This window comes from Suricata suricatta, chromosome 2, assembly GCF_006229205.1.
Source record: "Suricata suricatta isolate VVHF042 chromosome 2, meerkat_22Aug2017_6uvM2_HiC, whole genome shotgun sequence".
Taxonomy (NCBI): Eukaryota; Metazoa; Chordata; class Mammalia; order Carnivora; family Herpestidae; genus Suricata; species Suricata suricatta.
In genome coordinates this window covers 160,427,209-160,443,979 of record NC_043701.1, presented here as the reverse complement: position 1 = coordinate 160,443,979, position 16,771 = coordinate 160,427,209, and the positions used below count along the sequence as shown (strand labels likewise).

The 16,771-nt window shown below is 50.4% G+C and overlaps 2 protein-coding genes and 1 non-coding gene across 3 annotated transcripts; 1 reads left to right on the top strand and 2 right to left on the bottom strand.

Annotated features, from left to right (window-relative positions):
* Window positions 1–6,011: 6,011 nt before the first annotated feature.
* On the top strand, window positions 6,012–7,967 carry PITX3 (paired like homeodomain 3). Its single transcript, XM_029916625.1, has 3 exons — window positions 6,012–6,135; window positions 6,309–6,511; window positions 7,041–7,967. Exons 1-3 carry the CDS (start codon window positions 6,018–6,020, stop codon window positions 7,626–7,628), a joined length of 909 nt encoding a protein of 302 aa, XP_029772485.1. The 5' UTR covers window positions 6,012–6,017; the 3' UTR covers window positions 7,629–7,967.
* Window positions 7,968–8,756: 789 nt separating this feature from the next.
* Window positions 8,757–8,863, bottom strand: LOC115286103. Its single transcript, XR_003905861.1, has one exon. It is a non-coding gene; the product is annotated as a U6 spliceosomal RNA (small nuclear RNA).
* Window positions 8,864–9,410: 547 nt separating this feature from the next.
* ELOVL3 (ELOVL fatty acid elongase 3) lies at window positions 9,411–12,608 on the bottom strand. The gene is made up of 4 exons (XM_029916616.1): window positions 12,339–12,608; window positions 11,224–11,355; window positions 10,216–10,367; window positions 9,411–9,989 (listed from the first exon to the last, which is right to left on the bottom strand). Exons 1-4 carry the CDS (start codon window positions 12,437–12,439, stop codon window positions 9,562–9,564), a joined length of 813 nt encoding a protein of 270 aa, XP_029772476.1. The 5' UTR covers window positions 12,440–12,608; the 3' UTR covers window positions 9,411–9,561.
* Window positions 12,609–16,771: the final 4,163 nt, after the last annotated feature.

Genomic DNA, 16,771 nt, shown 5'->3' with positions numbered 1-16,771 from the left:
ACCACAGAAATAAGAAGCATTATTGCTACTATTATGCCCAAACTATAGGTCCCCTGTAACCACAGAATCTTTGTTTGGAAGGATGGGATCTCGAGTCTTAGAGAAGCCTGGTAGCATCCTGATCTAGTCACAGGAAGATTCTCAGTGACAGACGGAACACCCTATCCCAAGCTTCTGATGCCAGCCATTTACCCCTGATCCTCTCCAAAAAAGAGTTCTAGGGAGCTCCCCAAATGCTTAACTCCTCCACTAATCTGATCTGATCCCTGCCTGCCTCCTCTTCAAGGGTGTGAATATGGGCCCAGGACCCAGATCCAGGAGGGCAGAGGGGAGCAGGCTGGAGCTGAGCTGGGGGTAAGCATGAGAGAAAGACAGCCACCCAAATCTTTTCTTCTCCCTTCACTCTTAATAATGTGTTCTAGAGGGTGGGGAGGAAGAAGGCAGCTAACCTGAAAGATCCATTAGGTCCTGAACTTTGGGATCATCTAGAGTATCTAGCCCATGGTCCTGAGCCAGGGACCCATGACGCGAGGGATGGGGACAGAACGGCAGTAAGGTGAATGAGAGCTGCTTTCAAAACTATCTCCACTCCTTTTCCATTGTCCTCCCTGGGGCCTTCTTTACACTTTATAGTTAAGTTCCCCCTTTCCCACCTTTCCTCTGCTCAATTTATTCGGTTCACCACAGCCAAATAAAGGTCTCAGAGATGCTGCTCTTGTCGCTCCCCTGCCTGCAAGCTTCCAGTGACTCCCAGTGCTTGGAGCACTGCTTCTCAGAAGGGGGGATGGTGGGAGAGGGGAGGACAGGAGTGGAAGGAGCATGACACTACAAGATAAACATGGCCCACCTTCCTGGTGTGTGATGTCGCTTGAAGATGTCACTTGGAGATTTGGAGAGAAAACTTTATTTTATATTAAAATATAATTAAAGTATGGAACAGAATCCAAAATTTGCTTCAATTTTTACCATAAGGCTGGAGATCTCAAAGAAATTTCATACTTGTGGGAGCTGTTTGAGGTTATGCTCTCAGTTTCCCAGAGTGATGTTCTCTCATTTGGTCTTAGGGGTTTTTGATGGAAAAGCTGGAGATGCTCTAGCCTAAACACTATCAAACCTAAAGCACCAATCCTTCTCCTGCATTGGAGTCCCCCCTGACTTGTTTTTGTCTGATGGACTCCTATGACTCACACTGAGCCCCTGGCCACATTAGGCTGCCTGTTGCCCTCTGAACCTGCTAGTTCATTCCCAATACTGCTGTACTATTTAGCAGCCTCTGCTCCTTTATCTCCCCAGTTCCCAGCTCCGCCATGGGCTACATTCTCTGAGTCCCAAAACCTGATACCTTACATGGGCTTCCATCTCTTTGATCCCCACAGTGTGAGAATTAGTCCCATTCAGCCTATCTTTGTCCATTCTGTTTGACTCCCCAGACTGTACAGGCTCCTAGAAGTTAGGGTCTGTGCTTTATTATTCTTGGGAATTTGTCTTAGCACCTAACACTTGCTGAAGGAAAGAAGGACGGGGAAGAGTGGATGTGGGGGCCCATTTCTCTGATCCCTAATTTGCCCCCTTGATAAATTAACCACATCAAATTATTGCTGCCTCCACTTGAGTCTTAGGGTTTCCTCATGGGGGCTGTGGGCCCCGTCTACAGCTGTCTTCATTTGCCTCCATTTGCTCACCACAGTTCAGCAAACCAGACAGTCTGGGTGCTCAGCATCCCTAATGAACTCAAGGGCCTCACTTCAGATCCAGATTTCTACGTGGGTTTCATGTTAGTTAAGGGCTCTGGTTTATACTTTATCTCCAACTTGCTGCTTGCTGAGCTGAGCCACAGCACTAGGACTCCATCCCTTCCATCTTCTTCTTCATTCAGTGGTTTTCTCCTACCTCAGTTCTAGGGTATCTCTTCCCTTAGGCATTATTTTTGCAACTACTTGAGAGTTCTCTGGTTGTAGCCCTGGTTTCTCCCTTTGGCGTCAGGAAAAAAAGTGGGTGCACATGGCAGCTGCCTTCTTGCCATGAGCATGGGTCTCTTGGAAGCCATAGCCTCCCCACTGTGAACTGGCCTGTGACAACCTCAGCTCTCCACCTTAATATATCTTGAATATTTTGTTCTTGCTGCCGTCCAGGATAGGCTTCCTGTAATTCCATGTAGACAGCCTGTACTTCAGAATCAGAGTGCACCTGCAGGCCCTTTCTTCTCCCCGGGGCTAGAATTGTCACCCTGACACCATGGAGCCTGGCCCTTGCATCCCCAGAAGGGTGTGTCAGGGAGGCGGGATGGGGAACAGGCAGCCCCTCCCAGAGCTGGATTCAGCACCACCTTTATCTCCTGACTCTCTTTGGCCCTGCCTGCTATTTCCTACCAGCGTCAACCAATCCTGCAGCTTCCAAACCTACTGCTTGTCCCTGGCCACTGAGTGAGGTGAAGCCCCTGGCCTCAGTCCCAACTCCCCAGCTTCCTGACCTCCAACAGTTTGGGGGAACTTAATCCTCAGCCAGCCTGTCTCCAGCTCAGACAACAGCTTGGCGCCCCCAGCCTCTGCCTGGCTAGCCCACCAGGACACTAGTCGGCTAGGGGCCTGTGCCCCCACCCTCTGTCTCTCTGTTGCCTGCCTGACTGTGGTGTTCTTGGCCTTTTCAGTTTCACAAGCAAGGTCCTTCTCAGCCTCATCACATCCTTCCCACTATTACTACATCAGTCAAGAGCCTGCAAGCTTCCTTCTTCCCTTTTACCAGTCCCTGGTCCCCAAAGTGGTTCTTAGCTTGGGTTATTCTGTCCATTTTGTTGTTACCTTATTGACTGGGCCCTTTATGTGTAGGACAGAGTATTCTCAATACACCTTTGCATTCCACTCTCAAACACACTGCATTTGCCTTTATTAAACAGAGAAATTCTTCACTGGGAGATTCAGGGTCTAGGAAGGTGAATTCAAGCAAGGACAGAGAGGAGGACGAGATCTTACCACTCTATCTTCAGTGCCTTACTCGGTGCCCAACTCATAGAAAGTGCCAAGTAAACATCTGTTCAATGAATAAGGGGGAAGGGGAAAGCAATTTGGATAGAGTTTTACTCCCAGTCATTTTTACATAAAGTTTTATTTTAACCCTATAATAATACTAAGGGTAGGTAGTGAAAGGATTATGATTTTCCTTTCAAAGATGAAAAAATATGTCTAGAGAGGTAAAGAACACATAACTAGGAAGTTGGGGAGACATGAACCCAGATCTTTTGTCTCCAAACCTAATTTCTTCCAGCTATACCAGATTACTTTCCTAGGAGGGAGCTGGACAGTTTCTGCCCTCTACCCCTAAGCCAAACTCTTCCCTCAGACTTCTCCCCACCCAGCTAAACAGGCTCTCTCCCAGCAGCCACTGAGTATAGAGCACTCCCCTGGCCCCTTTAGCCTCCTCCTCCCCCATAGAGTCCTTAGTTCCTGGGACTGAGAGCTGAGGTTCAGAGGGGCCAGGAAGGGGGGGAGGGTAATGGCTAGCTCCAAAACAACCAAGGCAGCTGTCCCTGTCACAGAGAGAGGAGACTGTGTGACGGTGTGGGTCTGTCTGCCTGAATGTGGGAGCGCATGTGTGGGAGAGTATGTGTTTGTATGCCTCAAGCTCCAAGTCCAAGTGCTTATTTTGTCTGAGTGGGGGCCCATGTGTGTCTGCATGTGTGTCTGTCTGTCTCTGGGAACACACAGCCTGAAGTCTGCTTTCTCGGCCTCGTCTTTTACTCTGGCCCTTATCTCTCCTCACCCTGCCTCCCTCTGCTGCAATAGAGGGTGAAACCAAGACACAGGTATGGAATGCTGGGGGAAGGGGAGTTTGGAATATTGGAAGTCTGGAGCGAAAGCAGACTGGAAGGACAAATGGCACTGGTAGGATTTAGCTTTCCCGTCAGGTGAACCCAGTTATCCCTCTTTTCCCAGTGGTGTTCCTCCCATGACCTCTGGAAAATCCAGGGGCATGGTTTGCATTTCGAGAGCATCTTGGATATGAAGCAAAAGGAGACTTCAGAACACCCCCTTTTCCAGCTCTCAGTTCTAAGCCTTTTGAGCTATTTGGGAAGAACTAGTAGTCAAGGCTGCCAGAGGGCCCACCCAAGGGCATTTCCCTTCTATCAGAGCATAGCTAGGCCAGCCCCAAGTCCCTGATTCCTGACCGCAGATCTGGAAAGGGAGGTAAGGTGACACACTCACTCCTAACCTGACTTCTCTCCTTCCTGGGTTCCCCTTTAGTCCACCTCTCCAACCCTAGGAAAAGGTCTGACTACAGACAGAATAGGGACTGCTTCTCAACCTACTGACTTGACCTCTGTCCCATGACCAATCTCACTTGAGGGGGGGGGCAGCTGTCATCTCTCAGCTGGTTGATGGGGGCATTACCATGTGCAAATAAAGGCTGCTGCCCATCTGTGTCTCCCTGAGAAAGGCTCCTAATAAATTCAGAGCAGCCAAGTGACACACATCTCAATCTAGGCTAATCCACTACATTAATGCCACCTTGCACAGCCTGCATTAAGTCCTTGTTAATGGGGAGGCAGATGGACCCCTCCTACCCAGCTAGCTCTTTACCCTGTTCCTCTGTCCCTAGCCTTCTTTGGCTCTCCTCTGATCAAGAGGCATCCAGAGTTCCTGAGCCTCACTAATGCCCCTTTCACCTCGTCCCATCAGAAGGGGCTTGGGAGAACCAGCAGGAAAGGGGACCCTGCAGGGGAGACTTGGAGAGGGACCCAGGCAGGCTCCCAGGCAATGTCAAGTGAGGTTTGGGATAGAGAGTAAGGGTGGGAGCCCTGTGTCAGGTTCTGTGCTGATGGGTAGCTCAGAGCCTGGAGCCTGCTTCTGATTCTGCGTGCCCCTCTCTCTGCCCCTTTCCCTGCTCATAATCTGTCTCTCTGTCTCTCAAAAATAAATAAATGTTAAAAAAGAGAGAGAGAGAGAGAGTAAGGGTGGGAATATGGCTTTAAGAAGCCCACATCTACTGCTGGGGATGGGGAGTGCTGGTAGAGACTGGCTTGTGTGGAATGGGTAAGAGTGTGACGTGTGTCCAGGTAGGCACAGAAGCAGACGAGGCAAGAATGCCTAAGGATTTTCTAACTTATTTTGATCCCAGAGCTCTTTCTTCAAATGCTATCTCTCCAGAAAGGATAAACAAAACAGGCAAAAGCAAGACTGGCCTAGGTAAAGCAGACCCAAGCAAGGCCAGGCTAGGGCTCTCATCATGAGGCTAGCCCCAAGTTCCAGTCCCCGAGGGGGTTTCTGGGTAGGGCCCCAACGGAACACAATTTGAAAAAGCAAATGAAGAAAAAGCATCAGTTGAGGAGTTTCCTAGATCTGGTTCAGATCCCAGTTCCACCACTTACAAGCTCTATGACTTTAGTCGTGGCTTCAAGTCTCAGTTTCCTCACCGGGACAAGGTTGATAATACTTAATATCGATGCATTCTAGTGAGAAGAGAGATAATGAAGTAAAGGCACATAGTAAGTATTCATAAATAATAGCAGTGATTTTCCTTCTGCGAGACATATTGGGCCTGGTTCAGAATCAAATCTGTCCCACTGAAGAGTGAATAACAGGTTCAGGTATTGTCTCTGCTGTGATTGGCTGAGGGGCATGTATGAGTTTGTGGGGACGCTGGACATACATGTGAAAAGGGACTGAGGTTTTTGAGGATGTGGTATACACTTTGCGGTGTGCAATAGTATGGTTTTCATTAACTCGCTAAGTATTTGTCGAACACCAACTGTGCACCAGGCAGAGTTCTAGGTGCCCATCAGTGAACAAAACCGTCTGGTGTGCATATCTGTGCATGAAACGTCTGGGTATACACCTTTCCCCCCTTAGGCTGCTGTTTCCCCATTCTATCCTAGGGTACCCCACCCCGGGGGAGCTCATATCGGTGGCTGGGAAAGGAGACAGTGAACTTGAGGGGAGACACTACTGGGAATCGGATAACCGGGAGATTTTATCCCCATCAACCTGGTCTATATCTTCTCTCCTTTCCAGAGTCCTCCCTCCATGGAGTTCAGCCTGCTCGGCGAGGCGGAGGCCCGGAGCCCGGCCCTCTCACTGTCAGATGCGGGCACTCCCCACCCGCCACTCCCGGAACACGGCTGCAAGGGCCAGGAGCACAGCGGTGAGCGCACCCCCTACTGGGGGTAGGGGAGATAGCAGCTCAATCCCTCCTGCGGGTGGGACCTGGGAGTGGAAGGCAAGGTGGGAGTGAAGGCTACGTGGAGGAGGTCCGGGAGCCGCAGAGTTTGCGTAGGCCTGGGCGCCCAGTGACCTGCTCCCATCTCGGACCCTCAGACTCGGAGAAGGCCTCGGCTTCGCTGCCCGGCGGCTCCCCGGAAGACGGCTCTCTGAAGAAGAAGCAGCGGCGGCAGCGCACCCACTTCACCAGCCAGCAGCTACAGGAACTGGAGGCGACCTTCCAAAGGAACCGCTACCCCGACATGAGTACGCGCGAAGAGATCGCCGTGTGGACCAACCTCACCGAGGCCCGCGTGCGGGTACGGTCCCCTCACACCTGCAACCTTCCCCGCCCCCCACCCTCACCCCCAGCCCCCGGCCCGGGCCTCCCTCTAGCCGGCCTCTCAGCGAGTAGCCCTGGAGCCAGCAGCCTGTGCCTCTGTCCTGACTGCCCACCCAACGTGCCCCGGCCTACGTCTGCTGCCCCGCACGGCCTCCTTTGAACCAGCCTCCGGCCTCTGCGCTGACTCCACCCTGTGGCTCCAAGACGCGCGTTCCTTCTCCCCCGGCACTGTCTCGACTTGCCCGCTCCTTGACCCCATCCTACGGGACCCCACAGACCGCGTCCCCCCGACTCAATTCTGCCGCCCACACCTGTTCTCAGCCCCTTGCCTCAGTGCGCTGCCCCCAGCCCGGCGGCCCAATCCCGTCTGTAACCACGTCCGTGTCGTTTATCCCCCGCCCTGCCCCTGCCCGAATCCGAGTCTCGGTGACCTAGCCGCCAGCCGCGCTGACCCGGGCCGCCCCCTCCCGGCAGCTGCGCCGACAGCCTTTCTCGCACTCCCGCAGGTGTGGTTCAAGAACCGGCGCGCCAAGTGGCGGAAGCGCGAGCGCAGCCAGCAGGCGGAGCTATGCAAGGGCGGCTTCGCCGCGCCGCTCGGGGGGCTGGTGCCGCCCTACGAGGAGGTGTACCCCGGCTACTCGTACGGCAATTGGCCACCAAAGGCTCTTGGCCCGCCGCTCGCTGCCAAGACCTTCCCGTTCGCCTTCAACTCTGTCAACGTGGGGCCTCTGGCGTCGCAGCCCGTCTTCTCGCCACCCAGCTCTATCGCCGCTTCCATGGTGCCCTCGGCCGCGGCCGCCCCGGGCACCGTGCCTGGGCCCGGGGCCCTGCAGGGCCTGGGCGGGGGGCCCCCCGGGCTGGCTCCGGCCGCAGTGTCCTCCGGGGCAGTGTCCTGCCCTTACGCCTCGGCCGCCGCGGCCGCCGCTGCAGCCGCTTCCTCCCCCTACGTATATCGGGACCCGTGTAACTCGAGTCTGGCCAGCCTGAGGCTTAAGGCCAAACAACACGCCTCTTTCAGCTACCCAGCCGTGCCCGGGCCGCCCCCGGCCGCCAACCTCAGTCCGTGCCAGTACGCCGTGGAACGGCCCGTATGAATGCTCCGGTCCGTCGACCGTCCCCGAGGGCGGGGTCGATAATTCACAACTTCCCCGGACTGGGGTCATCTTGACTGGCTTGCCCCTGCCCCGGGGTTTGAGAGGGGTGCTGGGGCAGCTGGTGGGTGGGTGGGGGCGGCCGGCTCAGGAGAGAGACTTTCCCCTGCCGGCCCTGAGGGGTGGATTGGACCCTACACACAGTCCGCGCCCCTGGGACTAAGGCCAGGAACAGGGACCAGTTCCCCAGGGGCCAGCTGACCCTCGGCCCACCCCGCTTTCTTCAGACTCCTCTCCCCCATATTCAAAGATTAATGAAATAAACGTGCGCGGACTGCCAAAGGCCTGATGATTCAGAGTTGCGGTTAAGCCCCCTCCCCTCACGCTCCTCCACTTCTAAAGGAGAGCTGGGTGTGCAGGAAAGAAGGGCCGGGGCTCCTAGGGCTTCAGTATCCCCTCAAGCTCCCAACACCAGTATGGAAAAGCAGCGGGATTCCCGGACCCACCAAGCGAACTTGCGTGCGCGTTGGTGGGTGTGGCTTAGGGGCCAGCAACTTGGCTGGCGTTGGCCAAAGTCGGTGCTGCAGCGCCACCTTGTGGTCTCGTGGCGGATAACTGGGAGGTCTGGTCTTGAACACTTACTTGCAGGAATCAATTCTGCAACTTAGGAAGCCTTTGATCTTAGATAAGTTACTCCGCCTTTCTGCACCTGTTTCTCTCTGTTCCTATGAGAGGCTTGGGCCTTTAATAGCAATAAAATTCTGGTCTGTAACAGACATTTATTAAGTGCCTACCAGGTTTAGGGTTTTTTTTTAACTTTTTAAAAATAGTTTACTACCAAGTTGATTTCCATATAACAGTGATCTTCCCCACAAGTGCCCCTCTCTATGATCATAACCCCCTCCCTCTTCAGCCCTCAGTTTGTGCTCAGCATTCAAAAGTCTCTCATGATTTGCCTCACTCCCTCTCCCCAACTTTCCCCCCCCCTTCCCATTCCCATGGTCTCCTTTTAGGTTTCTCCTGTTAGACCTATGAGTGACAACATATGGTATCTGTCCTTCTCTGCCTGACTTATTTCGCTTAGCATGACACCCTCTAGGTTCATCCATTTTCCTACAAATGGCCAGATTAAAAAATATGGAACGCTTTATGAATTTGCGTGTCATCCTTGCGCAGGGGCCATGCTCATGTTCTCTGCATCGTTCCAATTTTAGTGTTTGCGCTGCTGAAGCGAGCACTAGGTTTAGGATTCTTGAGTCTCTGTGTGTGAGCCTCTCATATTTCCAGACACCTTAGGCTCCTCATCCAGTGATCATACTGCTTGCCAGCAGCCCTCTCCCATCACAGCAGTCCTCCTCTTCCCCCAAATCCCAAAGCCCCCCAAATCTTGTTGATATCTTTAATTTAAAAAAGAGGAAGAATAAGAAGTCTGGATAGAAATATAAATAATTCAGTTCTGGGGATCCTCTTCAGTCCTACCCCCATCCCAGGGCCTGCTTGGCCTTCACATTAAAAATAGAAACATCAAAGTACTAGATTACACCCATCCCATGGCTGAAACTTCTTGTCTGACATAACTTCCTGCCACCTTGGAGCACATATCCCATGGGGAAAAACATGCAGGAAAGGCATTTTAAATATTTTTTTCTATTTTTTTAATTTATTTGAGAGAGACAGTGTGAGCGGGGGAGGGTCAGAGAGAGAGACACACACACAGAATCGGAAGCAGACTCCAGGCTCTGAGCTAGCTGTCAGCCTGACGCGGGGCTCGAACTCACAAACTGTGAGATCATGACCTGAGCCAAAGTCAGATGCTTAACTGACTGAGCCACCCAGGCGCCCCAGGAAAGGCATTTTAATCATTCTCCAAAACCTAAGCTCAGCCCCTCAGTGCTTCAGTGGGGCGAGAGCCTGGAGCTCCTTTTTCTCCAGCCCTTCACTGACTCTTGGTCTTGGCTTTGGCCTTGGGGATTATATAGCTGTGGTGGAAATAATGGACAAAGAGAATGCAGTAGGTTATATACAAGACGAGACTCCAGAAGAATTGTTCTGTTTTGGTCTGACATCCCTGTTCTTGCCTCCAGATGTAAGTAAAGAAGCTGATACCGGCTCCCATAAACATCTGCAGGATCTGCAGGCTGGTGATGAGTATGGGTAACCACGTGGGGGCCTTCATTTTGGCAGCCCTCAGGGTGTAGTAGATGTACATGATGGCATGCACACTGTAGTTCATGGTCATGAACCAGCCGCCTGCAGCCACCTTGTTCTTGTATCCAAAGCTCGTGTACACCAGCACTGTGCTGTGGTGGTACCAGTGTACAAAGATGAGTGGTCGCTTACGCAGGATGATGAAGGCCGTGTCTCCTGGGAGATGGGGAGTCATAGCTGGCATACCACCCAGTGTTGCGACCACCCTCCACACTGGATAAAGGGGAGTGGGGGGAATTCTCAGGGCACGGAGAGGGGTCTTTGTGGCAAATAATCTAAAGAGGGGCTTCAGTAAGAGGTGTTGTTGGGACCCAGGGGTGAGGGAACACCAAGGAGGGATGCAACTGACTGGGCACCAGACAGACAAAGCCTTGATACTCACCAAGTTCAATGATCTTGCTGAGAAGAAAGAGGCAGGACCAGAATTTGATTACGGGATTGCTGACGAGGTTGGAGTAGCACACAGTTTGCTTTAGGCTGCTCGTAAGTATCACGGTCCCCATGTAGCCCCATGTCCTCACTGCCCCCAGGATGCTGAAATGGAAGAGAGGAAACAGGTGTAAGGGTCATCCTCAGACACCAATTCACCCTTCCTCCTTGGCCTAGCAGGTCACTGTCCCAAGTTCTACCACTTCTCCCCCGCCCCCTTCCAGTGAAATGGATCACAACTTCTGAGATCCTGGGGCCAGGATCCAACCCATCATCTAGAGATGAGGGCTAGCGAAGGACCAGGGAATGCTGGAGGATTAAACCAAAAGTTGAGTTAGGGAATAGGGTTCTTGGGATGGGTAGGGACGAGTGACAGGATGGAGGATACAGAAGGAGTTTCGGGGATGAAATATGGGAAAGAGGGGCTAGAGAAGTTATTGGAAGGTCTTGGGAGAGGGTGTTAGATGTTGAGAGTATTAGGGGCTGGGCAAATTTGTTAAAAGTGCAGACTCCATGAGCACAAGAGTACTCATGAGATAGAGCAGAAGCTGTCAGTATGGGGCCTGGGGAAGAAGAAAACCAGGGTAGAGGCACCTGGGTGGCTCAATCAGTTAAGCGTCTGAATTGGGCTCAAGTTATGATCCCACGGTTCGTGAGTTCGAGCCCCTCTTCGAGCTCTCCACTGACAGCGCAGAAGAGCCTGCTTTAGATCCTCTCTCTCTGCCCCTCCCCTGTTATCTCACTGTCTCTCAAAAATAAATAAACATTTGAGAGAGAAGGAAAACAGGGTAATAGGAGAGGGAGGGTGGAAGCCAGGGTGGACCTGAGGGAATGGGTTAGGGAGAAGGTTAGACGGCAACTTGGGGAGTTGACTCAGTTGGGGTTTCTAGAAACTTTTAGGGATAGAATGAGGGTGTCGGGTCTACTGGATAAGAGGGAATGGAGGTGGGGGGTGTCTTACCTGAAGATTGCAAGGCAGAAGGACCAAAGGATCAGAGGCCCCTGCAGGTTGAAGCCCTTCCGTGACTTCATGTAGTTCTGCCCCACAAAGATGAGCAGCAGGTAGATGAAAGCTATGGGGATGGAGGTCGCCCTGGCAGGCAGAGGGCAGAGGGGATGGGCTTACAGGTGGGTGCTGGTTAGAGAAGTACCCACTCATCTCTCAAGGGGAGTGCTCTGGGTTGGAGTCACAGTTCTGTCATTTACTGGCTGTGTAACATTGGAAAAACTACTTAGTTCTCTGAGCCTCAGTTTCCTTATTATAAAGGAGAAATAACACTCCTCTCCTGGCAGTGTTAAGGTATATAAAGTACCTAGCACAGGTCAAGGGCTGTGGCCAAGGTTTCTGTGGTTATTGCTCTCTCGGTGGAATTGTGAATGGGTGACAGCTGCTGGCTCACACCTAGAACAACCCAGGGCTCTGGTGCAAGAAGAAGTTGGCAATAGTTTCTGTCTGGCTGGGTCATGGCAAATTGGCTGGAGCACAAAATGAGTCCATAAACACTCTGAGGAGCTTCAGGGCAAAGCCAAAGAGCCTGGGGAAATCTTGGGAAAGCTCCCTGGCTGTGTCTCCTTCTCCACAGCAGGGACGAAAAAGTATTGGAGGAGCAACAGAATCTGAAGGGCAGACTGTCTGTCCCTGGGCACCAGCACTACACCTGCACGGTGCACACACGGCCACAAAGGACGGGGAGAGCCGTCAGTAAGGTGGGTGGGAGTAGGAGTTCAGATTACCCCCCTTCCTCAGAGATCATTTCTCACTACACTCTTTCCCCTCAGTTTCTCCTACGTTCCTCACCCCATCCTCTTTCTTCCTTTCCTCGCCCTCCTTCCCTGTCTCTCTCTCCCTCTTTCTTTCTCTTTCTTCCAGATCCAATCTCTTTGAGGTGCCAACACTACCTGCGCCTTGGACAACAGGGATCTGGAGCCAGTACACGGGAGCCCGATACCTTTGTTCTTTAGAAAAACATTGCAGGCATTCAGTGTCTCCTCCCTCACCCCCACCCCACCCCACCCCAAATAGCAGTCATCAAGGTCAGGACCCTGGGCTGGCCCTTCTCATTCCTCAGGTCTTACCAGTACTCCTCCAAAAAGGGCCTCATGTCCTGGAACAGCTCGAAGTGGTAAGGTGGGAACAGCTGAGCTACTTGGTCCGAGACATTCATGGCTGCGACCATTTCGTTCTGCAGACGTCCAGGTCCGGAGCCTCGGAAGCTAGGTGAGAGGTTAGGGGACAGAGGATGCAGCGAACCTTGGGGCAGGACAAAATGCACGTGGCATACAAGGAACTCCGCGTCAAGCCAGGAACGTCAGATTCAGAGTCGCGCGCCGCTATCAGCTTCCTACCACTACTATCACCACTGGGATTTATGAAGCGGATTGCCAAGAGGCGGACGCAGTCGGCGCGAGGCCCCTCCCAGCTCCAGGCTGTTAGCCAATTTTGACCAAGATATGCCATGCCCGGCCCTGTCCCTGGGCCGCAACCGCTCCTGATCGGTTATCCTCTAGGGAGCCTCCCCCCGCCCCGGGTGGTCTCAAGCCCCACCCCCTTTGCCTGTCAGAGGCTCCGCCCCGTCCACTTTCGCACCCTTTTCTCTCATAGCTCCATTCCCACCTACTTGGCTTAGCCCCTGGGGCCTTACCAGTACCTGGGGCTAAGCCCTCCCTGGCACAGCCAACCATAGCCTTTGCCTCAGTTCGCTTTAACCTTAACCTTCCTGGCAGTGAGGAGAGAGTAGAGGTGTCCTCAGCCTCTGGTGCATTCATTCAGAAATAGGGTGTCAGTTTTCCACCTCCCTGAGACCCTTGGAAACCCAGACCCCGGGAGAGGATGAATCTCCCATCGTCCCATTAACCTGCCTTCAGGTCTGTGGTTATGGGTGGGAAGGAGATGAATGTTAGTAAGTTTTACTGTTGAGGTTGTTGATGTTGGTGTTTGGGGAGATAGTTGTTGAGGCTGTTGTGGTTTCTTTACAGTTTCCTGAATTCCTGAACTGCTCCTGCCTGAAACCCAGTAATAACCTTTGAGAGGAAATGAGGTCACCCTCTGGGCTTCTGGGATAATTGTCTTCAGGTTTCCTGTAGGCTTCTAAGGTTTATAAGAAGAGGATACCCAGTGCACCTACCCCCTGTCTTACTATTCTCCCTCACAGTTTGTGCTTGTCTAATCAAATCTATTTTTTCTTTATCTAGGTACCTAGTGAGGCATTTTGGTGGCTCAGTCAGTTAAGTGTCCAACTTCAGTTCAGGTCATGATCTGAACTTTGCTTGTGAGTTCAAGCCCTGAGTCAGGTTCTGTGCTGACAGCTTGGTGCCTGGAGCCTGCTTGGGATTCTGCATCTCCCTCTCTCTGTCTGCTCCTCCCCTGCTCACACTCTGTGTCTCTCTCTCGGGCGAGAGAGTTTTTTTAACCTTTCTTAACCTTTACTTTTAAGAGAAAGACAGAGTGAGGGTTTTTTTTAACCTTTATTTTTGAAAGAAAGACAGAGTGCGGTTTTTTTTTTTTTTTACTTAAAAAAAAAATTTATTTTTGAGAGACAGTGCGAGCCTGGGAGGGTCAGAGAGAGAGGGAGATACAGAATCAGAAGACAGTCTCCAGGCTCTGAGCTAGCAATCAGCACAGAGTCTGATGCGGGGCCCGAACCCACGAACTGTGAGATCATGACCTGAGCCAAAGCCAGATGCTTAACCAACTGAGCCACCCAGGCGCCTCAGAGTGCGGGTTTTTTTAACCTTTATTTTTGAGAGAGAGAGAGAGAGAGAGAGAGAGAGACAGAATGCGAGTGAGAAAGGAGCGATTGTCAGTCCCGGACGTAGGGCTTGAACCCATCAACCATGAGATCATGACCTGAGCTGAATGAAGTTGGACGCTTAACTGACTGAGCCACCCAGACACCCCAAGAAGTAAATATTTTGAGGCTTTTACGGCCTTGCTTGTCTGTCCCTTATTTCTCTCTTAGGCTTTATGAAACTGAGGAAGAAATACAAGGCAGTTTGAGATCAGATGACTATTTGCAAAACAAGGGCCAAGGGGCATAAATATATTTTACATAGGGACATGGTTGTAAATGGCTATGTCCAATAAAGCCTAACGACACTAGAGCCTGAGGACCTAGGTAGGAATCCCAGCTCCACCTCTCTGAACCTGACCCACTGCCCGGGAAGGGTAGTACCAAATCCTGCCCATGCTATCTAAATGAGCCTCAGTCGCCTCCCTTTGTCTCTGTACTTCATCACCTCTCACCTGGTTGGCTTGTCACCACCTTGGTCAGGTTAACTGGTTGCACTACCTCCTTCTCTAATACAGTGCTTCTTCCTCTTTATTGCATTAGATTTGGAAAACAGTTCCCAAACCTGGCTGATCAAGAGATTACTGAACCCCGACCCCAGAGATTTAGGCCCAGGGGGTGATCCCAGACCATACATTGGAAACCATCACTTTCTGTCCTCTCATCCAGAAGAGGGTTCTGAAACCTCAATTGGATCATGCTGCTTTCCTGCTTCAAATCCTTCAGTGGCTCTTGACTGGTCCATATGTAGCCTGACACTCAGAGGGAGATGGGTACCTGTTTGATGGATAAATGAATAAATGAAAGAATGAATATTAAGAGAATAATACCATCTAGGTGTTACAAGACCTGGATTCAAATCTCAGCTTCACCATAAACTAGTCATGTGTTTTTAGGCAAGTTATCTAACCTCTTTGAGACTCTCATCAGTAAAATAGAGACAGTCATACTTGCTTGCCTACTTCACAAGAATGGGGTCAGTATACAAATCATATAATGTCAAGGAAAAGATATTGTGGATTAGACACATGGAAATGTCAGGGTGAATCATTTTGGAAGTTTGTAAATTCATATAGCTTATGTGCATTTAGTTCTGAGTTTCCCCTCAAATGAAGATATTTTACATTGTCTTTTCCTGTGAAATTTAAAGATTTTATTTTTAAGTGATCTCTGAACCCAATGTGGAGCTTCAATTTACAAGATTAAGAGTCGTACACTCTACAGACTGAGCCAGCCAGGCAGCCCCTCCCTGTGAAGTTTAGTGATGAAGCTTGAGGGAGAGATGTGTGGAAGAGGGGAAGAAGAAGTAAAATCTCCAGAAATTATTTGCTAGGGGAAACCTTCCCTGACCCTTCGATGTGGTCTTGTACCACTACTACATATAAGTTGTTCTCATAGCACGGTATTTCTTTCCTTCAGTAAGAGTTTATAATTACTTCATTATTTTTATGATTTCTTTTTTTTTAAGATTTTTCTTTTCTTTTTTTAAATTTATTTTTGATACAGAGAGAGACAGAGCATGAGAGGGGGAGGGGCAGAGAGAGAAGGAGACACAGAATCTGAAGCAGGCTCCAGGCTCTGAGCTAGCTGTCAGCACAGAGCCCGACGCGGGGCTCGAACCCACGAACGTGAGATCTGACCTGAGCCGAAGTCGGACACTTAATCAACTGAGCCACCCAGGCGCCCCAAGATTTTTATTTTCAAGTAATCTCTACACCCAGCATGGGGCTCACACTCACAACCCTGAGTTCAAGAGTCGCATGATCCACTGACTAAGCCAGTAGGCTCCTCTTATGATTTCTTGGTGAATGCCGGTTTCCCCTACCAGTCTTGAGCTCCATAAATGCAAGGGAATACGTCTCTTCAACTTGACATCATTCTTCTAACACCGGGCACATACTAGACACTCTGATAATATCTGCTGCATCACTGATTGGATGGGTGAAATCCTCAGCCTATAAATCTGAGCGATACTCTTTGTTTCTCTAGGATAAACATACTAAGCTTTCCAATCTTTTAGCTCTTGACTTCAACTTTCTCATCTGTAAAATGGGGAAAATATCTACCTCAGAAGGGTGTTTATGAAGATCAAATGAGATCATATATGTTAAAGAGCATCATATAATGTAAAGTTAAGTAAACATCAGTAATTATTACCAAAAAAGTAAATTTGTACAAATTTCTATTTCTTTTTCATAAAACTCAACTAAATTAACTTAAAAGTCATGATCTGGTGATTGGGTGCACAGCAATGTTAAATGTACTTAACACTACTGAATTGAACATTTAAAAATGGCTTAGATAGTAAATTTTATGTTACATATATTTTAGTACAATATTTTCATTTTTCTTATTATTTGAGAGAGAGAAAGAGAGAGAGAATCTCAAGCAGGCTCTAAGCTCAGCATGAAACCTGATGCAGGGTTCAATCCCACAACCTTGGGATCATGACCTGAGACAAAATCAAGAGTCAGATGCTCAACTGAGTGAGCCACACATGCACCCCTATTTTACCACAATTTTAGAACAATTTTAAAGGAAACTTGTAAAATGGGAATAGTTTTAAGAGTCCAGATAAAGAATTGATGTGCATACTACATAAAACTTATCTTTAATACTATCTCTGGCCCCTGGTAAGTGGCTAAAGATAAAGATAGGCTCGTCTTATGGACTCCACTGTCTCTAAATCCACGTTTCATTAGCTTCCAAAAAGATCTTCCT

Excerpts from the sequence above, each read along its gene's own strand:
- PITX3 (XM_029916625.1), top strand. The coding sequence starts at position 6,018 with ATGGAGTTCAGCCTGCTCGGCGAGGCGGAGGCCCGGAGCCCGGCCCTC. Across the intron at positions 6,136-6,308 it reads CAAGGGCCAGGAGCACAGCG|ACTCGGAGAAGGCCTCGGCT; the intron begins GTGAGCGCACCC and ends TCGGACCCTCAG. Across the intron at positions 6,512-7,040 it reads TCACCGAGGCCCGCGTGCGG|GTGTGGTTCAAGAACCGGCG; the intron begins GTACGGTCCCCT and ends GCACTCCCGCAG.
- ELOVL3 (XM_029916616.1), bottom strand. The coding sequence starts at position 12,439 with ATGGTCGCAGCCATGAATGTCTCGGACCAAGTAGCTCAGCTGTTCCCA. Across the intron at positions 10,368-11,223 it reads TTCTGCCTTGCAATCTTCAG|CATCCTGGGGGCAGTGAGGA; the intron begins GTAAGACACCCC and ends CTTCCATTTCAG. Across the intron at positions 9,990-10,215 it reads CAGCAAGATCATTGAACTTG|GAGACACGGCCTTCATCATC; the intron begins GTGAGTATCAAG and ends CCCATCTCCCAG.